Source organism: Chanodichthys erythropterus, chromosome 3, assembly GCF_024489055.1.
Source record: "Chanodichthys erythropterus isolate Z2021 chromosome 3, ASM2448905v1, whole genome shotgun sequence".
NCBI lineage: Eukaryota > Metazoa > Chordata > Actinopteri > Cypriniformes > Xenocyprididae > Chanodichthys > Chanodichthys erythropterus.
In genome coordinates, this window is record NC_090223.1 from 19,604,633 (window position 1) to 19,629,031 (window position 24,399).

Here is a 24,399-nt window from a genome sequence, read left to right on the forward strand (position 1 = left end):
TCAGTGGGTCGTGCGATGTCCACGTTAGTGGTCCAGGAACGCCATCTCTGGCTGTGTCTCGCGGACATGAGGGATACCGACAAAGTCAGGTTCCTTAATTCCCCCGTGTCCCCGCTCGCCGCCCCCGCGTCTCAGCATCAGCCTCCGCCCAAGCAGCGCCGTGGAGCCGGTCGTGGTCGGGGTGCCCAGCCCATCCAGGCCCCTGCCAAGAAGGGCGGCAAAGCCAAGAGTAAGAGGCCCTAGGACGGGCGACCCGGAGATGGAGAGGACTGTTCTTTGGGAGGTGGTGACTGCACCGCTCCCTCCCCCAGAGGAGGGCCGGGTGGAGAATCTTTCTTTAGTGACTGTTTGTGTTTGGTACCCAAATTTTCAATGAAAGAGCAGTTTCCTTCATCTCCGGGTCTGAAGAGGGCTCGGAGAGCAGTGGGAGGGCAAAAACCTCACCACTCTCATCCCCCTCTTCTGTCGCCAGCGGACAGCAGCGAGCAGCGAGTAAACAAAGCCTTGACTGCTCCCTCTGTCCAACCGTGGAACCAGGTAAGTGTTGCCCAGCACACTGTGACGCCGCTTCGGGCCGCCTCGCAAAGAGAGCCCCCCGAGCCGCGTCCCTGTGTTCCACCTCGCTGCCCCACTGTGGGTACGCCGGTGGTCCCTTTGGTCCTGCTTGTACGTTCTCTGTGAGCCTGGCTATGCGATTCATTTCACCCAGCGTCCCCCCAAGTTCAGGGGCGTCCTCTTCACTACAGTGAAAGATGTCGATGCCCCTGTCTTGCATGCGGAGATCGCAGTCCTACTGGTAAAGGACGCGATAGAGCCGGTCCCTCCAGCCGATATGAGGTCAGGGTTCTACAGTCCCTACTTCACTGTACCCAAGAAGAGCGGTGGGTTACGACCTATCCTTGATCTGTCTTAAATCTTGAATCGGAGCCTTCACAAGCTACCGTTCAAGACGCAGAAATGCATTTTCAAATGCATCCGTCCCCAGGATTGGTTTGCAGCGATCGGCCTGAAGGACGCGTACTTTCATGTCTCGATTCTTCTGCGACACAGGCCATTCCTGCGGTTCGCGTTCAAAGGACGAGCATATCAGTACAGAGTTCCACCCTTTGGGCTGGCCCTGCCTCCCCACGTCTTCACGCAAGGAGGGAACGGAGACATACGTCCTGTCGCCACAGTCGTTGTCCTGCTGATGCTGCCGCCTGCTTGGTTTGGCTCCAAGGCGAAAATCTGAAGATGCAACGCACCTGCTACTCATTATACACCCGCACTGCGAGACGAGCAGCTGATGCATATGATTGCATGCCAATGTGCATTGGCTCGTTGTAGTTACACTCGAAGTAGATTGGCCTCTCTAGCGAGATTCCTATTCAGTCTGTCCGACGTACGTCTCGAAACTCTTTCCACACTGAGAGCAGGTGAAAGGCTTTTCTCCAGTATGAATTAACAAATGATCATTAAGGTGTGATTTCTTTGTAAAACTCTTTCCACACTGACAGCAGGTGAATAGCCTTCTGACTTCTGTTATTTGAAAGCTGTTTTGTGAGCAACTGTTTTCAGTTTTGGAGCAACTCAGTGGTTTTTCTTCAGCGGTGTCATCATGAGTTTTCTGAAGCTAATATTTCTCCTCCACTTCATTCACTTCTTCTCTTTCCTCTTTCACTTTAATCAGGCCTAAAATAAAAACATTAAAATGATAAAAATCAATTGGGACAATTAGAAAACAAAAGGAAATAGGCTTAAGTGGCAATTGATGGTGGAGAGTAATAGGCACTATATGTAATGTACTGGTGGTGATAGCCTATTGCGCTGTCGAGGCTCACGCAACCTCTTGAGAAGAATTCAAAACAAATGAAGAGTTATTCAGTTATCAAAAGAAACTTAGTTATCATGTTGCAATAAAAATTAAATATATGGGGTTTTTATAGCCTATTTAGAACATATGATAAAGTTAATCACACAACGAAAAGTGCTGAATTCCTGAATATCACCTTAATTGAAAATGTGACTAATTTCGTACAACAGTTCAATAAACAAGTAGTTAATACTAATCACTTATGTTTTAGGTGCAATCTTGCCTGTTTATTTTATTGTAGCAGTGAAAATGGTCCCAAACAAAGCAGAACCAGCGCATCTCGCAGCTCAGATGTTTTGATTGATTCAGCATTTTAAATGAATCGGTTGAGTGAAGATTCAATGGCCCAATCATAAACAACTGCTTCATTCTCAAACAATTCAGCCTTTTGAAGAATCGTTTTAATAAATGACTCAGTGGCTCACTCATTAAGACAATCACTTGCCGCCATCTACGGGTGGTTTAATTAGAAAAGTATACATTTCCCACCAACATTTCTTATTTGTATATTGAAAAATATTTAAAGAATCTCATTACATTATTGAATGCAGTTGTACTTTTTTCAGTGTAAATTATTTAATTTGGTAACGTCCCTATAATGTCGTACTATTTATATTTATCAAATGTAAGAATTTGAAATAAAAGATGAAACATAAATTTAATTAGATTGGGTATACCCTTTATAAAGGTTAAAAATGCCATTAAGGGTAAATATCACAAATATTCAGATTTAAATTGCTGATAAAACATTGATGAGAATGTTGCTTGCTTCAGAATAAATTATATTTACAACAAGCTACAGACAATCTACTTTTTTACTCAGAAAAGTAAATGACAAATGTAGCTGTCCAAATGACAAGCACAAAACAAGGCTTGATGTTGAGCACTTTTGTATTTATATTCCCTCCTTTAATGGTAGCATCACTCTTATATTTGATACTGATACAAAGGAGAAGGCACAGGCCTACAGAAAGATTTTAATGTCATCAGATGTAGCTTTGCACACTACCAGCATCTATAGAATTATTTTGATCTGCATTTTATTGTTCATAGCAGAGGGCTCTCTCAGTGTGTTATATTTTAAAGTTTTGTCAATTGATACCAAGTCTTTACATGCACCCCTGAAAAACCTGAAACCACAGAGCCCCCAACACACATAACAAATCCCAATTACCCCTGCGCATGACATCACTATTTCCACAAATTTGCATTGTTGTAGTTGTTTCTTAAGTCTGCTCATGCTTCATTTCAAATCCAATTATGTTATCTCTAAAACTATTAATTTTATTAAACATTATATCACACCATGTCATGTGAGTTTTTAGAGAAGGCTGATAAGATGCTAATAAAATATCGTATTACCCTGTAAATGCATTTGCAGTCTATCGTCTAAACAGGCCCAGATTGGCTAATCGGGAGCACTGGGAGAACTCCCGGTGGGCCAGTCTGTTTATTTGCCCGCAAGGGCCGGTGTTGTCATGGCACAGGGTTGAAATATGGATGCTCTAGAAACTGTGGACGCGGCCAAATGTACGAAGCTGAGTAGCCTAAATTTTTCCTAAAAAACCTTCAGTGACGGATTTAGGCCTGGACGACATGGGCACCCGCGCAAGAAACAATAGGGTTTTTACCACTCACTTGCACGTAACGTCACTGATATCATGTCACTCTGTGGGTAAATTAACCTGGTCAGGAGGGACTCGGAGTGTGCGCCCGGAGAAAACAACTCACTCAAAAGTATGCTTCTTCATCGTTTTTATTTTAATCAATTTAAACACTGATTAATACAAATTATTTTCACAAATACATACAGTCTCACACCCACACAAAACAGTTTTGAATTGCGTGCTGGTAATGTGCTCCAATTTCATTCATGCCATATATGTAAACTTGACTGTGTATATATATACATTCAAGTTCACACAACTACATAATCATGGCCTTATATATATCCTCACACTATCAGTGATCGGCACGGAAAGTTGCTTTTATCTTCTTTATAAAAGTCTCACTCTTAGAAAGGTCCTACTCTTTACACTTGCATTGTAAATGCAGCCATTTAGATGAAAACATTATCAAAACCACGCATCTGTGAAAAATATTCTCATGGCGTTATACAGTGAGAGTAGGTGAAATGCCCTTTTCAAGTATGAATTAACATGTGCCTTTTCAGGCTTCTTTTATGTCTGAAAGTGTTTCCACATTGAGAGCAGGTAAAAGGCATTTCTCCAGTATGAATTAACATGTGATTCTTAAGACTTCTTTTACGTCTGAAAGTGTTTCCACATTGAGAGCAGGTAAATGGCATTTCTCTAGTATGAATTAACATGTGCTTCTTAAAGCTTCCTTTATGTCTGAAAGTGTTTCCACATTGAGAGCAGGTAAAAGGCTTTTCTCCAGTATGAATTAACATGTGACTCTTAAAGCTTCCTTTATGTCTGAAAGTGTTTCCACATTGAGAGCAGGTAAAGGGCCTTTCTCCAGTATGAATTAACAAATGTTCCTTAAGGTTTCTTTTATGTTTGAAAGTATTTCCACACTGAGTGCAGGTACAAGGATGTTCTGAAGTATGAATTAACAAATGATTCTTAAGGTTTCCTTTCTTTTTAAAACTCTTTCCACACTGAGAGCAGCAGAAAGCCTTTTCTCCAGTATGAATTAACATGTGCCTTTTCAGGCTTCCTTTATGTCTGAAAGTATTTCCACACTGAGAGCAGGTAAAAGGCTTTTCTCCAGTATGAATTAACAAATGATATTTAAGGTGTGCCTTCTTTAAAAAACTCTTTCCACACTGAGAACAGGTGAAAGGCTTATGTCCAGCATGAATTTTCATGTGATTCTTAATGCTTTCTTTACGCGTGAATGTTTTTCCACACTGAGGACAGGTGGAAGGCTTTTCTGAAGTGTGAATTAGTACATGTCTATTAAGGTGTCCTTTTTGTGTAAAACTCTTTCCACACTGGGAACAGGTATAAGGCTTTTTTCCTGTGTGAATTATAACGTGAGCGTTAAGGCTTTTTTTACGTGCGAAAGCGATTCCACACTGAGAGCAGATGAAAGGCTTTTCTGAAGTGTGAGATACCAAATGATAATTAAGGAGTGATTTCTTTATAAAACTCTTTCCACACTGGGAGCAGGTGAAAGGCCCTTTTCCCGTATGAAGTAACATGTGAGTCGTTAGGCTTCCTCTATGTTTGAAAGTCTTTCCACACTGAGAACATGTAAAAGTTTTTTTGACTTCTGTTATTTGAATGCTGCTTTGTGAGCAACTGTTTTCAGTTTTGGAGCAACTCAATGGTTTTTCTTCAGCGGTGTCATCATGAACTTTCTGAAGCTGATATTTCTCCTCCACTTCATTCAGATCTTCTCTTTCCTCTTTTACTTTCACCAGACCTAAAAATAAAACATTAAAAAGATGAAAATGAATTGAGACTTGGAAAGTTTTTCCTTTTTCCTTACTAAAAAGTTACAGACAACAACATTGTCAAAACAATCCCAACGTCAGTATAGATTACGGCGATAAGGTCCGGAAAAATTACCTCAGGTAATAATCCCATTCGTTTAGATCTGCTGTAAATATGTACAGTAAAATTCCGTCATTTCCTGTTTATCTCTTGTGCATTAAAAAAAAAAAAAAGTTACACATAGGTGCAAAATGGACAAAAATGTCCATGTCCAAAAACTGTCATAAAAATATGATTTATTAATATTTTTTTCCACTTTCACTGATGACCTCTGTTCTACCCATAGATACCAAACATTCATTCATTTTAAGAACTGTAACCCTTTAAATGCTGGTTTGTTTACATAATACCATAGGTGTTTTTTATGAAAAAATTAAAAATAGTAGTTTATTTTCATAAACTAAATGCTAAACAGAATTTTTTTTTTCTTTGCTTATTAGATTCTTGGGTGTGTCAATGAAGAACAACATTAATTTTGAGGCATTTGTATTTTTTTATGTAGTGTCAGAATTTTTACAAAAACTAACAGGTCCATAATGGACAAAAATGTCCATGCCAAAAACCGGTCATAGAAATTATATTAATTTTTTTTTTTTTAATCAGTATCTCTTCTATTCATAATTACCAAACATTCATTCATTTTCAGAATTGTAATGCTTTACAAATCGATTTCTTTACATCCTCAGCTTCTAATGCACCTGTGTGCTCAGTGTCAGTGGGCAACACTAGCTTCAGAGCTTCCTCTGCTGAGTAACGTCTCTTCAAACAATGAAATGATCAACCCCTCAAGCACCACATATTAATAGTTTTGGCTGTGAGGACACCTGTGTGAACTCAAACTTTGTATAAAATCTACCAGACTAAACAGTCAGCATTTTCTTGTGGTGAAAACTAAAACAATGTGTTTAGGGGCTTCTGAACTTCTACTTCAAATTCAAGTGCACCTTTTATCTCCGTACAAAAACAATAACAAGTGAAAAAAGTGCAATCAAGGGTTAAGATGTGTGTTTGGGTGAAAAAGAAAAGCTCATTAACCTTCTTTGCCCCTTTTCATAGTTTTTACATGGCCCTATGACCCTGCCAATGCTGTCATACATGGAGTGGGATTTTTGATTGCCAGTACAATATTTCTTTTAAAATTAGTTTTCTGTGCATTTTTCAAGCAAGGAAGCACTTGAAGAAACATTCACAAGTCTGTGGCAAACCTCAAGTATTTGTTTTACATACCATTCAGAGCAAAAAGAAGAAAGCACTTGTCAAAGGCACAAAACTAATTTTATCTTTAGCTAAGTGCCTATTACCATCACAATCCTATCAAAATTTAATTAATCGTTTAACCAGACCTAACTCTTATAGGCCTAGCTTATATATTTAGATTATGTGTGTTTTGCGCACATGGTATGAGAAAGCAACATATACCCACATGACAACAGGGAAGTCACGGCGGTGCATAAATTGAACAATTAACAATTTTTGGTTCCCAGAACATTCTGGGAACGTTCTCAGAACATACATCCTAACGTTCTCTGTTGGTTAGCCAGGAAAGTTTTCGAGTGGGGGTTCAATCTTCAACTGGCTGGCGGCAGCAGCCACTGACAGGTCACATGACCTGGTGGCAGCTGCCAGTCTGATTCTGGCAGGTCACGTGACCTGCCAGTGGCGCTGGTGGCAGCTGCCAGTCTTGATTCTGGCAGGTCTGTCAGCGGTGGCTGGCAGAGTGTAACGCGTTCCTTATTTCTATCGTTGCATGGAAATACATAATTGTATTATTATTAATATAATCTTATGACTCTATTCTTTTGTATAATTCACGTTTTAGATGGGTTTATCTCAATTAAAGCAGTCAAATGACCGTGATCTCAACTGGTGGAAAATGACGCATAGCCCAGCCAGCCACTGCTGAGACGCGAGTATAACGCGCTCTCTAATCACTCTCTCTGCATGAAAATACATAATTTTATCATTATTAATATCATATTATGACTATATTGTTTTGTATGATTGACGTTTTAGATGGGTTTATCTCAATTAAAGCAGTAAAATGACCGTGATCTCAACTGGTTGCTATGCTTTGCTGGACGCTCAACCATCCAGCCACTGTTGCCTGTCATTCCAAAGAAATCATTCTAATTTGTATGCATACTGCTAATAGTTGTGACGATTTTATGTTTTGTAATAACACAAGTTATGCAATAATATATAGCATAAAAATGGCAATTAAAATGTGAATTATTCTAATAATACGACCCTTTCTCAACATTAATCCTAAATCTGGATACAATCATTTTAGCGGCTGTGGGGAAGTTTAGGTCTCATTTCTTGATTTCATTTTAAAAAGGTGTGTTTGATGTAAATATTTAGATACATTGACTTTGTTCATTTCTTTTAAGGTCACGGGCAGCATAAGCAACATGACCACCTGTAAATCTGCTTGTTTCACAAATATGTTTCACATATTTACAATATTTGGAGGGGACTTGCATGTTTAAAAAGTTGTTGTTGAGTGTTAGCTTGTAAGTAAGTGTAAGATAAAAATTTTGTGGAATGCAGCAACTTTTGATTTACCTAATTATTCATGACTCTTTTTTTTAATGTTAAAAATAATAAAATACATGTTTACATTTTTTAATGTTAATGTAAACAACAGGCGTTTGGGTAACATTTATTTGTCCATTTCTCATTAATTATATATATATCGGAGGATGTACAGTTTGTACAGTATAAATAAAAATCATGAGTCCCAGTGCATGTGTGTATGAAATATGATACCTCAAAAGTATGTGCATGTTTTTGTTGTTGAGCATCATATTTATACATCAGGCTTTTATAGCTCAATTTTTTGAAAATCAATCATAATAGAATGTTCCCCGAAAGCATGCTGTGTTATATTTGACATTTTCCACCAGTTGAGATCACGGTCATTTTACTGCTTTAATTGAGATAAACCCATCTAAAACGTCCACCATACAAAACAATATAGTCATAATATTATATTAATAATAATAAAATTATGTATTTCAATGCAGCAAAATTGATTAGAGAGCGCGTTATACTCGCGTCTCAGCAGTGGCTGGCTGGGCTATGCGTCATTTTTCCACCAGTTGAGATCACGGTCATTTTACTGCTTTAATTGAGATAAACCCATCTAAAACGTCCACCATACAAAACAATATAGTCATAATATTATATTAATAATGATAAAATTATGTAATTTCATGCAGCGAGAGTTATTAGAGAGCGCGTTATACTCGCGTCTCAGCAGTGGCTGGCTGGGCTATGCGTCATTTTTCCACCAGTTGAGATCACGGTCATTTTACTGCTTTAATTGAGATAAACCCATCTAAAACGTCAATAATACAAAACAATATAGACATAATATTATATTAATAATAATAAAATTATGTATTTCCATGCAGCGAGAGTGATTAGAGAGCGCGTTATACTCGCGTCTCAGTAGTGGCTGGCTGGGCTATGCGTCATTTTCCACCAGTTGAGATCACGGTCATTTTACTGCTTTAATTGAGATAAACCCATCTAAAACGTCCACCATACAAAACAATATAGTCATAATATTATATTAATAATAATAAAATTATGTATTTCAATGCAGCAAAATTGATTAGAGAGCGCGTTATACTCGCGTCTCAGCAGTGGCTGGCTGGGCTATGCGTCATTTTTCCACCAGTTGAGATCACGGTCATTTGACTGCTTTAATTGAGATAAACCCATCTAAAACGTCCACCATACAAAACAATATAGTCATAATATTATATTAATAATAATAAAATTATGTATTTCAATGCAGCAAAATTGATTAGAGAGCGCGTTATACTCGCGTCTCAGCAGTGGCTGGCTGGGCTATGCGTCATTTTTCCACCAGTTGAGATCACGGTCATTTTACTGCTTTAATTGAGATAAACCCATCTAAAACGTCCACCATACAAAACAATATAGTCATAATATTATATTAATAATAATAAAATTATGTATTTCAATGCAGCAAAATTGATTAGAGAGCGCGTTATACTCGCGTCTCAGCAGTGGCTGCGGCTGGGCTATGCGTCATTTTTCCACCAGTTGAGATCACGGTCATTTGACTGCTTTAATTGAGATAAACCCATCTAAAACGTCCACCATACAAAAGAATAGAGTCATAATATTATATTAATAATGATAAAATTATGTATTTTCCATGCAGCGACAGAGATATAAGGAACGTGTTACACTCTGCCAGCCACCAGAACCTCTGACAGACATGCCAGAATCAGACTGGCAGCTGCCACCAGGTCACGTGACCTGTCAGTGGCTGCTACCGCCAGCCAGCTGAAGATTGAACCCCTACTGAAGTTTTCTTAACGTAAATAGATCGTTCCCTGTTGGTTTGGAGAACGTCCCCCAGAACCTTCCCAGAACGTTCCCTTAACCTTCATAGAACGTTCCCGGAACATTCCCCTAACCTCTTTTTACTCCGATATAATTTACACTACACTACACAGCTGCTTTGAAACAATTACCAATTGTAAAAGCGCTATATAAATAAATTTGACTTGACTTGACTGACTACACTAGATATCACTCCGCGTCCCATATGATATAAGCGGCAAAGAAAATGAAATGAATGGACGTCAATAATACAGACCATGTCTTGTTTTGAACTTTTATTTAATTCTCTTTAGGTTATAAAAAAAAAAAACTTGCAGGGAACGTTCTGGGAACGTTCTTTTTAGGTTGCAAAAAAAAAAAGAACCAATGGAGAACGTTACCAGAACGTTCTTATTTGGTTCCCACAAAAAATAACCGACCGGGAACCATATGGGAACGTTTGTGTTTGCTGGGAATAGTTACCCCTCCCACTTCTGCTAGTTTTACTGAGATGTCTTCCTTTGCGAATTTGCCAATTAATATTACTGACGTCCTGTGGTAAAACTACTTTACTCCACCTCCCCATGTAAAACTAATCGTCCGAATAGGGCTATTATTGTCCGTAATGATTACTGAGATGGCACATTCGGACGGGACTAAAATCACTGACAAGCTCTGATAATAATTACTTTACCCCCACCTCCCCATGAATAAGGCTAGGGGAATCAGTATGTTACATAAGAGAGCACTTTACAGTGGACAGTGCGCGTTTTGTGGACGAACAAAGGAAATCGGCGCGGAGAATTGAAATCAGGTTAACTTTATGGTAATGAGCTATGACGCGGTTCGGCGGCAACCAATCGGAATGTAGAGGTCCTCGCTTGAAAGGCTTCGGCGGCGGTTTGAACCATAGATATACATAATAAAGGCATATGTCTATATCTATGGTTTGAACGAACAGTACAGCATTGCTGGCAGGGCGGCCAAGGCGAATGTTGACGCTCTCGCCGGCGGCGGTGTGAACGCACAGTAAATGTAGCACAACAGTTATTAAATATGAATGAAGAATAGACACCAACCTCCTTGTTCCTCGTGTTTTATTCTCCAAGGTTCTGGTTTACTCATTTCCTCCTCGCTCTCCTCTTTAACAAACACCATCTTCACAGCAGCAGATCTCATTTCAGTTGATACTCCTCCAGATATTCCTGCTCACTTCAAACCTACCGTCTGTGAGGTATTCACTGAATAGTTTGTGTTATGCCAGTATCCAACACAACACCAGAGATCATGCTGAAACTAAACTTCTTCCTCTGGGGTTTAATGGTGGTTGACAAACACACGCATGTGTCTTACCGCCACCCACTGGACTGGAGTGTGGAGCGTCCATAGGCGGGAAAATAATTTGGCATGGGGGAAGGGGAACCGTTTCTTTTCCTTTTAAAAATATTTGCATAACGAAATGAAAAGGGCTTTGAAGTGTGAGATTTCGGCGGCGACGGGGGTTTGGGACGGGGCCTGATATGAAAAATGACAACATTCGTACAAATAAAAAAATATTTATTTAATTCAGCATTTTTGTGTGTATGTGAGTCAGTGAGTGAGTGTGAGAGATAGATAATGGTAATATAATCATACACATTATATTGTTGTTTTTCCTCAACATTGTAATGTGAAACAATATAAACATGGTAACCATATTCCGACTCTAGTGTACCTTATATGTACGTTACGTTCGGCACGATAACTGGCGAGCTCTGCTTTACCAGTGCTTTTTCCCGCTCGCTGCTTGAGCCTATAATGCTTTTGTTCTTTAGGCCTATATTTTTTGTTTACACATATAGTTTCCCTGATAGCACACGTACATCTCGGAGACGTCTATTTGATGTGCGTGTTTACGTCTGGAAGACGTATTATTTAGGGTGTTTGCTCATCTGGAATACGTCTATAGGACGTATCCTGTCAGATGTCAAATAGACGTTTAGAAGACGTCTTTAAGATGTTAATGATTTAGAATGCATGTAAAAATGACATCTTATAGACGTCTATTAGATGTTTGTAAACAGCAGATGCTTTCCAGATGAAGTGATCTTTAACAGACGTCTTGCAGACGTACGTGTGCTATCTGGGTTAATGTTTTAAACCGAATGAAAACCTTAAGATAAAACACAAACTTGTTGTGTATTACCTAATTATAAGTTTGTTCAGAAATGGTGACGACAACTTGAATAAAAAAATAATCGTAATTTAAAGCTGCTGTCCGCTATTTTTGGCCCTCTAGCGGTTAATAAACAGAACTGCACGCGTCTTGCGGAGGAACATTCTAGCCGGAGCTACTTTTCTCCGTGTATGTCTCATGGTATGTCTATGGCGAGTCCTACCAGTCCAGTCTGAAATAGTCAGAATATAAACACTTATTATAAGTGTACTATAATGATTCAGGATAAGACAGAAACATGGTTTGGAAAATGGATTCATCCCTGATAGCACACGTACATCTCGGAGACGTCTATTTGATGTGCGTGTTTACGTCTGGAAGACGTATTATTTAGGGTGTTTGCTCATCTGGAATACGTCTATAGGACGTATCCTGTCAGATGTCAAATAGACGTTTAGAAGACATCTTTAAGATGTTTATGATTTAGAATGTATAAAACTGACATCTTAAAGACGTCTATTAGATGTTTGTAAACAGCAGATGCTTTCCAGATGAAGTGATCTTTAACAGACGTCTTGCAGACGTACGTGTGCTATCTGGGATGTTGTATATTCTCATTATATAATTTTTGTACATTTTAACACAAAAAAAGTTGCGGACTGCAGCTTTAAATACATAATGGTAAATATTACAATATCAAAGCACAACAACAGTGATCAGCAATAATACAAACAATAAAAATAATATAGATCATAGCAGTCTTAAAGGTAAGAAGTGGATTATCCTTCACCTGAAATTTTTGTCTTTTCATCCAGAAATGCAGGGCAAGTGTTGTATCACACTAATTAGGAGTTTCCACAAATCCTTTCACTGGATTGATATGAGGCTCAGTTCTGCCGTGGCTTTCGTTTGAACAAGAGATGCGCTGATTGCAATTTTCTTGGCTGATTCCTATTTCCAATTTTTGGATAGTGTGTCTGCCGATACCTATTTTTGCCGATTCTGATTTTCTTAACTATAATTGACAGCATATACAAAAAAAAATCTACCTTTCTTCAACGCAATGTTTTATTGGTGTAGTATACTTTGAAAGACGCGCGGAAGTGACTGCGCGCGTGACGCGTCTGGGCGCGGAAAGTGAAGTATACCCGGGGCTTTAAAGGGCACCTATTATGCAAAATTCACTTTTACATGCTGTTTGACCATAAATGTGTGTTGGCAGTGTGTGAGCAAAACCACCATAGAATGAGAAAAATCCACCCAGTGTTTTTTTTACAATCTCAATAATTCATAAGCACTGTCTCAGAACGCCCTGTTCTAAGATTGCTCTCACTGTGACGTAGAATTGCGCTAAGCCCCACCCATGTGGTTTGATTGACAATCTGGTTTTGGCATAGACCCCGCTGTCGGTGATCTGTCAACCATCCTCCATTGTTTCAACGACAGCCGGTAATGTCTCCTAAGAAACATAAGTGTTCTGTTGTGGGATGTAATAATGAACATAGTAGTTTTCACTTACTTCCGACATCAGAGCAACTGAAAACGCAGTGGATGGATTTTATTGACGAAGGAAAGGCGCCACTCAGAATTCCAAAATACGTTTATGTTTGCGCAAATAATTGACTGTTTTGAGAACGAGGGTCAATTCAAAGCAGGTCTTGCTTCAAAGTTAATCCTCAAGTGTGGATTGTTGCCTACTGTTCGCGATCCAACGTCACCTCCAGAAGAAGTAACGTTAAGTGTATTTAATGTTTTTTGAGCAAATAGTCATTTCAGTCGATGTCAGCCAATTCAATAACAATGCGTCTAAAGTTGTTGTCGTCGTCGTAGAATGTCTGTGTATATAATTTAAACCTTGTTTGTATAGTGTTTATCTAACGTACTTAGCAAACGTTATCACAGTATTTGTGTTTGTAGTTTCAAAAAATTGCGCAAACGTTATCACAGTGTGTGTGTGTGTGTGTGTGTTGCACATCCATAATTGCAAAGGGGACGCGATTAAAACTCTATAAGTACATAAATGTATCAAATAACCATTCAGAGACGTCCTGCTCCATTCTCAGTTGTGTTTCTTCTGCCGGAGTCTCTTCATCATCTGGGTCTGATTCCGGTTCAAACATGTACGGCTGAATGCCATACAAAACAGCGGGGGTGCTTCTCAATATCCCTCCTCGTCTCCTCGCTTCTCCGTCCTCCATCCTATGACCCGGAAAACGATCGAGCTCAGCCATCTTGAAGGACATCTCAATTCTCTAATTGCATCGCGAGGAGGCGAGGAACGAGGAGTGAGGAGGCTTCCTGAGGAGTCATGAGCGAGGATACACAGGTGCATCCTTTGCGGAAGTCTTTCTCATCGAGTAACCTGACGCACGCATAATTTCTCCTCCCCCTTCTTATCTGTCACAATAATTTAAATGTATGCTTTACTTTTACAGATTAAATAAACTTTATATCTCATACATTTCAACTAGGCATCTTGCTTTATTAATATTTATTATATTTTTTTAAAATAACCAAACTTTAACAACATGTGATTTATCATTTCACTTGATTCAATTCCTCCGTCCTCTCGTCTTTTCCTTGTGTCCTTCCCTCGCATCCTGGAGGGGTGGAGCTAAGACGCGAGGAAAGGAAGCAAGGAAAGGAAACGAGGATGCACAAATAAGAGGTGCGTTCCATTCGACCGTAAGTGGACTGTGAAGTGGACTTCACACAGTATTTCGCCATCTTAAGTGAGATTCCATTCCGAAAGGAGCGAACATGTTCCGTTCGAAGGGCACTGCGAACGGCATAGGGAATAAGGGAACATCGATATATCACTTCACAGGAAGTAGAGAGGTAAAATTACCCAACTGTCATTGCGCACCACGTCACCATTCAGAACTACGACGAAGCAGAGCCGTTGAAAGAGTTTAACGGCTCTCTGGTTTTGAGTATTCATATTTTATACGAACGAAAGTATGAATGGTTATGGCGACGAGTGTTACATTTGTATATTTTATTGTATGAATAGGCAATGTCCCGTAAATGTCCCGCGGGCCGGCAGTTTGAAACCATTGCTTTAAAAGGTTGTTGTGTCGACCTTTATTTATTGTAACATTAAGGTGTTCAGTTTTATTTTGATTTTATAAAATAAACTTGATTTCTCATCTTACAAATCAATTATTTCTTATTTTCACTGAGAGTCTCTCAGAACTAGTGCATCTCTGAGCCTAAATTCAGCATGAGTAAAATACTTAAGTAGGCTACTATTAAAATCAGATACTTTAAGACTTTTACTCAAGTCGTATTGGAATTGGTTACTTGTAACTTGTAGTGGAGTCATTTTCGATGTAAGGTATCAGTACTTTTACTCAAGTATGGCTTTCAGGTACTCTTTACACCTCTGAAGTTTACTCAGAAAAGTCAATGCTATAGTACACAGAGAAAGAATATGCACATTTATATGTATACATTACATTTATTTGTGTAGCAATGTGTTACATTTAAACTTAAAATTCACACTTGCATGTCTATTTTTTGCACATTTCTTTCACGAGAAGTCATAATATAGTGATTGTTCTTACTCTTTGTAGACATGTGCCAAAACACATGAATTTGTCTAAACAATGAGTTCACTTTCAAATGAAAATTACTCACCCTTAAGCCATCCTAGGTGTATATGACTCTCTTCTTTCTGATGAACACAATCAGAGAAATATTAAAAAATATCCTGATGCATCCAAGATTTATAATGGCAGTGAGCGAGGATTAACAAGTATGAGCTGAAGAAAATCTCTTCATCCACATCCATCCATCATAAACTCCACACAGCTCCGGGGGTTGATAAAGACCTTCTGAAGCAAAGCAATGCATTTATGTAAAAAAATATCCATATTTAACAAGTTATGAAGCAAAATATCGAGCTTCTGCCAGACCGTTTTCTGTATTCAAAGTACAAAGAAATGTAAACATGGATATTTGTTTTTACACAAATGCATCGCTTCACTTCACTTCACTTCACTTCAGAAAGCCTTTATTAACCAACCCGGAGTCATGTGGAGTACACATTTATGATGGATGGATGGATGTGGATGGAGGCACTTTCTTCAGCTCATACTCATAAACCATGTTCACTGCCATTATAAAGCTTGGATGTGTCAGGATATTTATTAATATTTCACAGATTGTGTTGTTCAAAAAGAAGAAAGTCATATACACCTAGGATGGCTTGAGGACAAGCAAAGCTTGGGATAATTTTCATTTCAAAGTGAACTAATCCTTTAAATTAATGAGAAATTAAAATCTGGTATGAACAGGAAACTAATTGTTGAGACCATAGTTTAAAAAAAAAAAAAATATATATAAATATATATATATATATATATATATATATATATATATATATATATATATATATATATATATATATATATATATATATATATATGCCATGCATTTTTAGGCCGCCAAAACACCATTATCATGTAAATGAACTGTTCTTTTCCAGTGATTTTCTTGTGATCTATTGTAATGTCTCTCAGCCATCTGTTTTTCTAATTTTTTTCCCCTTTCTCACTCTCTCTTCCCCCATTATGAGCCGACACGCCCCCAACTGCTGATTGGCTTAGAGTTTCTCAGAAATTGCTTACTGTACCTTTGAACTGCCTTTCTGCAGAGTGAGAATAGTGCTCCATTTAAAACTCTTCTCACATGAATGACGTGTGTAAGACTCTCTTCAGTGTGAATTCTCATGTCGTTCCACACTGAGAGCAGGTGAAATTCTCTTCCTTTATGGCATTTTTCAAGTATGAATCAACATGTGCTTCTCCAGGCTTCTTTTACATGTGAAAGTCTTTCCACATTGAGAGCAGGTAAAAGACTTTTCTGAAGTGTGAATGGACAAATGATACTTAAGGTGAGCTTTCTGTGTAAAATTCTTTCCACACTGAGAGCAAACGAAAGGCCTTTTTCCAGCATGAATTAGCATGTGATTCTTAAGGTTTTCTTTACGTGTGAAACTCTTTAAACACTGTGAGCAAGCGAAAGGCCTTTTTCCAGCATGAATTAACATGTGATACTTAAGGCTCCCTTTACGTGTGAAAGTGTTTCCACACTGAGAGCAGCTGAAAGGCTTTTCTGAAGTGTGAGATATCAAATGATCATTAAGTTGTCTTTTTGTTGTAAACGTCTTTTCACACTGAGAGCAGGTGAAAGGCTTTTCTCCAGTATGAATTAACAAATGATCATTAAGGTGTGATTTCTTAGTAAAACTCTTTCCACACTGAGAGCAGGCGAATGGCTTTATTCCTGTATGAAGTAACATGTGACTCTTAAGGCTTCCTTTATGTTTAAAACTATTTCCACACTGAGAGCAGCTGAATAGACTTGTGACTTCTGTTATTTGAATGCTGCTTTTGTTTTCAGTTTTGGAGCAGCTCAGTGGTTTTTCTTCAGCGGTGTTATCATGAGCTTTCTGAAGCTGATATTTCTCCTCCACTTCATTCAGATCTTCTCTTTCCTCTTTCACTTTAATCAGGCCTAAAATAAAAACATTAAAATGATAAAAATCAATTGGGACAATTGGAAAACAAAAGGAAATAGGCTTAAGTGGCAATTGATGGTGGAGAGTAATAGGCACTATATGTAATGTACTGGTGGTGATAGCCTATTGCGCTGTCGAGGCTCACGCAACCTCTTGAGAAGAATTCAAAACAAATGAAGAGTTATTCAGTTATCAAAAGAAACTTAGTTATCATGTTTCAAATAAATATATGGGGTTTTTATAGCCTATTTAGAACATATGATAAAGTTAATCACACAACGAAGTGCTGAATTCTTGAATATCACCTTAATTGAAATTGTGACTAATTTCATACAACAGTTCAATAAACAAGTAGTTAATACTAATCACTTATGTTTTAATAAGACAAGCTACTTTTTACTCAGAAAAGTAAATGATAAATGTAGTTGTCCAAATGACAAGCACAAAACAAGGCTTGATGTCGAGCACTTTTGTATTTATATTCTCTTAATGGTAGCATCACTCTTATATTTGATACTGATACAAAGGAGAAGGCACAGGCCTACAGAAAGATTTTAATGTCATCAGATGTAGCTTTGCACACTACCAGCATCTATAGAATTATTTTGATCTGCATTTTATTGTTCATAGCAGAGGGCTCTCTCAGTGTGTTATATTTTACAGTTTGTCATGATAAGAAGTCTTTGCATAGACCCCTGAAAAACCTGAAACCACAGAGCCCCCAACACACACAAATCCCAATTACCCCTGCGCATGACATCACTATTTCCACAAATTTGCATTGTTGTAGTTGTTTCTCAAGTCTGCTCATGCTTCATTTCAAATCCAATTATGTTATCGAAACTATAAATTTTATTAAACATTATATCACACCATTTCATGCGAGTTTTTAGAGAAGGCTGATAAGATGCTAATAAAATATCGTATTAGCCTGTAAATGCATTTGCAGTCTATTATTTGTCTAAATATAAAGCTCTCGCGCTTCAATAATGCGCTCTCGACATTTGTAAATAACAGCAACGATGGGAAAATATAATTTTTCATATGTTCAGTTGTATTATAAGACCTTTAAAACATGGATTTAAGACATTTTAATGTTAATTTACGCCTATTTATATTAAACAAATTAGGACTTAATGTAGCACAACAGTTATGAATGAAGAATAGACACCAACCTCCTTGTTCCTCGTGTTTTATTCTCCAGGGTTCTGGTTTACTCATGTCCTCCTCACTCTCCTCTTTAACAAACACCATCTTCACAGCAGCAGATCTCATTCAGTTGATGCTCCTCCAGATTTCCTGCTTGCTTCAAACTTTACTCACGTCTATGAGGATGATTTATTGACCTGATTCAAAATGTATCTTTCTAAACTAAAAGTACATTTCTAACAGTTTGTATTGAGTCATTATCACAACAACACCAGAGATCATTCTGAAACTAATCTTCTTCCTCCTCTGCGGTTTAATGGTGGTTGGCAAACACACGCATTTGTCTTACCGCCACCCACTGGACTGGAGTGTGAAGCGTCCATAGGCGGGAAAATAATTTGGAGTAGAGCAGGGGTGGCCACTTTTTTGCGTGATCTACTTTTAAACTGATAAAAAAAAAAAAAAAAACGCAGTTTAATTTCTTGAAAAAGCCTACATTTCAAATGCTTGTTACTTCAACTGCATGTATGTAGCCTAACCTCCTGAAAAATCCAGCTAAAACCAGCCTAAGCTGGTCAGGCTGGTCATAGCTGGTTTTAGAGGGGTTTTGACTTTTGACCAGCTTAAACCAGCTGAACACCTGCTAACTCAGGCTGGGAGACCAGCTTGACCAACTAAGCCAGGCTTGGAGACAAGCTAAAACCAGCTACTTCCAGCTTAAACCAGCTAAGACCAGTCAACCAGCTTAGGCTGGTTTTAGCTGGATTTTTCAGCAGGGACATGGAATTCAGGAGAAAAAAATATTAATAAATGTTCATTGTTGTTCAATTTTTACACTAAAATCAAAACACCTACAGCACAACATCACAATAGCCAGGGGATTTAAGTTACCTTTTTCTGACAACTTGCACTGAATCGAATCTGACAGTTTTGCATAATCTGGGCAGTAGCTGCTGATAGCTAGTCTCAAACAGGCCTCCAAATTGTCATTAGTCATGGTTGACCGGTGTTTTGATTTAATAATCTAAATGTGAGAAAAGGCTGCTTCACATAAATAAGTTGAGCCAAACAGTGCAGTTAGTGAGGTGGCACATTTTCTGAGATTTGGATACTTTTCTTCTGCGAGAAGGTTCCAAAACTGTCCACTTACCCTTGCCTTCACCTCAATGTCAGACTGCAGTGCTAAAATCTCATCCTGCAATGCTGACGGGTTGATCTGAAACAGATTTCCCATTTCTGAGGCCAGGGAATCAACCTCATGCTCATCTCCAGATGGAAAGCACATGAACGTAGCGATTGGCTCAAGTAAAGCAAAGACTTAAAACATTTGTCAAAGTCTGACCTGAACTTTTCAATTTGCTCAATGTAGCACTCAGTTGTACAGGCTCCTTTCCTTGCATATGCAGTTCAGAAGCAATGTTTTGGAAGTTGCCTAATTTGTGACACTGCAGCTTAGATGTGAGTAACTGCAGTTTTTCGTTTGAAAGCATTAACTGAGCTGATCATGTTGACCACCATCTTCTCTTTACCTTGTAGCTCTAAATTTAGCTCATTCAGCATGTTGGTCAGGTCAGTCAAAAAAGCCAAATCTAAAAGCCACTGCTCATCCTCAATTTGTTTGTATTCTGTATTTTTTGTAGATAGGAGAAACTCTTTTATCTCAGGCAGCAGCTCGCGAAATCTTTCCAAGAATTTGCCCCTGCTTAACCACCTGACATCTGTATGGAGCAGGAGATCGGTGTGGCTGCTGCAGTCGGCTTCCTCCAAATGGGCATGAAACAGCCGTCTCTGAAGTGAGCGTGCACGTATTGAACCAATGATTTTCATGGACACATCCATGATCTCTTTCATGTTCAGCATTTTTGCACATAGAGCTTGTTGGTGTATAATACAATGATAGTTTAGGAAGTCGGGAAAAGCATCATCCACCCTGCACTTGGCAACGAATCCGTTAGAATGGCCGACCATCGCAGGTGCTCCGTCAGTTGTGATTGACACCAGTTTACACATGGGATGGGAAGCTGAGTTTTGTCGACAAAGTCCTTTATTGACCAAAAAATGTCCTCGCCCCGAGTGTGTTCTTTCATAGGCAAAAGTGTTAGCATTTCCTCTTTCACTTTCATGTCTTTAAACACCATCCGCACAATTGCGCTGTATCGTCTGTGCATTCATCTGACTGCAGCGAAAAACATTCACAGTCAGTTATGTCCTTTCTCACTTGTTGTGTCAAGTCATTAGCCATCATTTCACAATGACGTGTAACTGTATTCCATGAAAGCTGGACAGCTTTGATAGCGGACACAATCTCAGGTTTGTTTTTAAAATCCCGAAACAATAAATCTGCTGCCTCGACAAATGCATCTTTTATCATTTGTCCATCTTGAAATTAATTTTTATGTTTGACAATGGTGTGACTCACCCGGAATGATGCCTCCATGGCTGCCTTTGCTTTTAGGCCTGGTTGAGTAAAAAGTGACTGTTGGCCAGTTAATTGAGATTTCAGTTCTTTCACCTTTGTTCTTCTGAGCTGGATTTTAAGCAATCTATTGAATAATGTGATAAGAAGACATGACTGGAGTGCTTCTTTGCAGAGCTTGTGCTAACACACCCATGTTATCAGACGCTTTTCTTATGCTTTCTATAAAAATACTTTTTTGTGTTTTTGCATTTTGGTTGTTTTTATTTTGTTACTGAGAAGAAAGTGTACGGCATATTTACATAGGCTATACATATAATCGTCGCTCTCAGTGTGGGCGGCGTCAGATGTTCGTTTACAGTATATGGCTGGGTCCGTGTACTTTTTTCCTTTTTTAAACCAGTAATGAAATATGGAAAATGCGGTTTCTTAGTTTTTTTATTTTAATTAAAGATACAAGCTGATTTTCTTTATGCAAGATTGAGTCATTCTACGAAACTGCTGCCATTTCCACTTTGCATTTTTCAACATTTTCATTATGAACAAACTTTTTTTTAAACAAACCTACAAATTGAAAGATATGTTAATCCTCCAAAAACATATTTTCCCACCTCAGGCACAAAATATTTATTAATAATATCCTTTTTTTGCAGGCAAGAAAGCCATTCTTGTACCACCCCGTCACGGACAATAGAGTGCCCCATATGGCGCATTTTTGTTAGCAAAACCCGGAAGCGAGTTAGCATTTTTTGGAACTTCCGGTTCCAACGCCGTAAAGTCTATGGGTTTTTTTGAATGGGTTTTTGCTAAATCGCCTAAAATAAGGTCTGTTAACAAAGCCTCTAAATGCTTTCACGTTTTGATCTATGACATAAAACACACTAGTTATAACCCACTTGTGATGTTTTAAACTTTTACTGTGTCTTAAAATCGGCGTTTGCTAACAAGTTGCTAAAAGGGACTACTTCCTTTGGCGGGGACTTTAGACGTCATCATTAAAAACGGGACATTTGGACAGCATTTCTCATGAAAAAGTGGAAAAGTATTCATAAAAGCACCGATCATAATCAGCGAGCATGTTTTTAAATAGAGTTGTTTTTTAAATACAGTTTGAGGAAGCTTGGTGGTGTCGACGTTGATCTGCGACCATGGTGTGCTGTAGTCCGTAAGCCTACTGTTAGCCTTTTATATCTGACGACTTTATTTAGGCTTCAAAATCTATAAATTTTGTGTTAACTCGTAAAGATTATCTTGATAGACAAAACGTGTAAGTGTCATAACCCTTTGTTAAACACAGAGCTTATTTTCTGCGATTTTCCAAAAGTCTATGGGGAAAATGCTTTCAACCGAGGGAACCCGTGTGCCGCTAACTTCCGGGTTGGCCTACAAAAACGCGTCATCCCTGGGGCACTCTATAGGTATGTATGCAATTGGAGTATCCTAGTAAAATAAGAAATGGATTTTTAAAATCTAATTGTAACCAGCCCAATTCTGGCTACTGTTCAATCTGCGTTGTGTGACAGAAGACAAGGAGACAACTGGAAATGCTGCTGCTGTGGAGTTTATTCTGGCCCTCTGGATGGATTAAAGAGCAGAGTATGAGAAATACAGTCTGTCTGTGATTTTTATCTCCTCTCAGCGCGCTCAATGCGGTCTGAGCAAACATTACAGTGATAACAAAATGCACAAAACATATAAATAACATTAAGTGCAAAATTAATTGTTACAAACATTCAAAATAAACTAGTTTTCAATCGATTATAAATTGGAAAAAGAACAAATTAATACAAAATGAATACATTGGAAAATAAGAACAAATGTAAATCGTACCTGGATGGATTAAAGAGCAGAGTATGAGAAATACAGTCTGTCTGTGATTTTTATCTGCACAAATTAAAGGCAGTTATTTAATTTGTTAATCACCACGTTCTGCTGGCGCACACACACATATACGCACACACATACTCAAACCACTGTACATGGCAACTACTAAACTACTAAATCCAATCCATCCATACGCAAAACATTTCTCAATACATTTATAACACTGAACAATTATATTAATGCATATTACTGGCTTAATCAGACTTTTAGAACTTTTATAAGTCTATATTGAGAGAGCACCATTGACTGCCTACCTCCTCTCAGCGCGCTCAATGCGGTCTGAGGAAGCAGCGCGGGCTGAACAGAAATGATGTCACCACGTAAGAGAAATATAAAACTTTTTTCCAAAAATAGCAAAAATAAGGTATAAAACAAAATGATGAGGTTTTCGTGGACAAATTAATACTAAGAAAATCAATAAAAATTGAAAGAAAGGATGATTAGTGAAATACATTAAAGTATTTACATAAAGTACATGTACATACTTATTAACATCCGTCACATAATGCTTTCCTAATAGAAATAGAATGTCCCTTTTTTGGAAACCATCAATAGAAAGTCTGTAATTTAATATATTAGAAATTAGATTTTTCATCTTGAAACATGAATTTGACCTTTCAATGGCCTCATTGTTTGTACTGAAAAAATTAATTTACTTAAAAAATACAAATAAGGTTACATGTAATTGATCAGTCCACACAACAAGAACATCATTCAACATTAATTTATGTAATATTTCATTTTCTTTCCATAAACATTTAACAAACTGATCATGTGACGGGGTGGTAAATGTGACGGTGTGGTAACTGATGTGATGGGGTGGTATGGACAAAGTGTTTCTCTATATGATCTGCTGGTTTTAAACTTTAAAAAAACTGGGGGAGGGGAGACCTTCAAATTGACTAAAAAGTGTGTGAGTGAGTGAGTGAGTGAGTGAGTGAGTGAGTGAGTGAGTGAGTGAGTGAGTGAGTGAGGGAATGAACCAAACAGCATTTCACGGACCATAAGGGAACCATTTCTAATCTTTTTGCTTTAGAAAAAAGAGAAGAAAACAAGAGATAATTCCAAACTTATTCCAATCAAATATTTCAGTGAAAATCACAGAATGTTCCCCAATGTTTAATTATGTTTAACTTATCATAATCATGAACTACATTTTGCAGCATGACTGACATTACATTTAATAATAGAGGTGAAATAAGCAAAATAGGGACACTTTTTTGGTAAACTGTATTAAATACAAATATTCCACACTACTTATATTTTATACAAATGCTCAGGTTGTCTTTTATCTCCAACTATGATCTTGGAAGGAATAAGACTTCTTCTGAAATGTTTTAAAAATGGATCACAATTTTTAGTTTTTTAAATTTTTAAATCAGTTTCACAGATGGTCAGGTGTCACATTTTGGCTTTGTTTCTCTTTCATTTTCTTTATGGATGTAGGTTGCTTGTCTTTTCTCCTTTGTTCCTGCCTACATTAGTTGTCATAAGGGTTATACATTAGAGCACATCTGTTTTGTATTTAGCTCCTTTGCCTGTGTATTTAAACCATTCAGTTATTTCTATTCATTGTCTGGTGCTGGTTATGTT

The 24,399-nt window shown here is 38.1% G+C and overlaps 2 protein-coding genes across 2 annotated transcripts; both read right to left on the reverse strand.

Moving 5' to 3' along the window:
* Positions 1 to 239: 239 nt before the first annotated feature.
* LOC137003926 (gastrula zinc finger protein XlCGF57.1-like) lies at positions 240 to 10,836 on the reverse strand. The gene is made up of 4 exons (XM_067364243.1): positions 10,758 to 10,836; positions 4,018 to 5,245; positions 1,386 to 1,532; positions 240 to 402 (listed from the first exon to the last, which is right to left on the reverse strand). The coding sequence occupies exons 1-4, from the start codon at positions 10,834 to 10,836 to the stop codon at positions 240 to 242; spliced, it is 1,617 nt and encodes a 538-aa protein (XP_067220344.1).
* Positions 10,837 to 16,357: 5,521 nt separating this feature from the next.
* LOC137009276 (gastrula zinc finger protein XlCGF8.2DB-like) lies at positions 16,358 to 18,804 on the reverse strand. The gene is made up of 2 exons (XM_067371346.1): positions 18,533 to 18,804; positions 16,358 to 17,353 (listed from the first exon to the last, which is right to left on the reverse strand). The coding sequence occupies exons 1-2, from the start codon at positions 18,630 to 18,632 to the stop codon at positions 16,617 to 16,619; spliced, it is 837 nt and encodes a 278-aa protein (XP_067227447.1). The 5' UTR covers positions 18,633 to 18,804; the 3' UTR covers positions 16,358 to 16,616.
* Positions 18,805 to 24,399: the final 5,595 nt, after the last annotated feature.

Bases quoted from the DNA above. Each gene is read 5' to 3' on its own strand.
- LOC137003926 (XM_067364243.1), bottom strand. From the start codon at position 10,836: ATGGTGTTTGTTAAAGAGGAGAGCGAGGAGGAAATGAGTAAACCAGAA. The intron at 5,246-10,757 runs GTTGGTGTCTAT...TTTTATTTTTAG, and splicing joins AAAACACGAGGAACAAGGAG to GTCTGGTGAAAGTAAAAGAG. The intron at 403-1,385 runs GTACGTCGGACA...AGCCCTCTTCAG, and splicing joins TGTGGAAAGAGTTTCGAGAC to ACCCGGAGATGAAGGAAACT.
- LOC137009276 (XM_067371346.1), bottom strand. From the start codon at position 18,632: ATGAGATCTGCTGCTGTGAAGATGGTGTTTGTTAAAGAGGAGAGTGAG. The intron at 17,354-18,532 runs GTTGGTGTCTAT...TTTTTATTTTAG, and splicing joins AAAACACGAGGAACAAGGAG to GCCTGATTAAAGTGAAAGAG.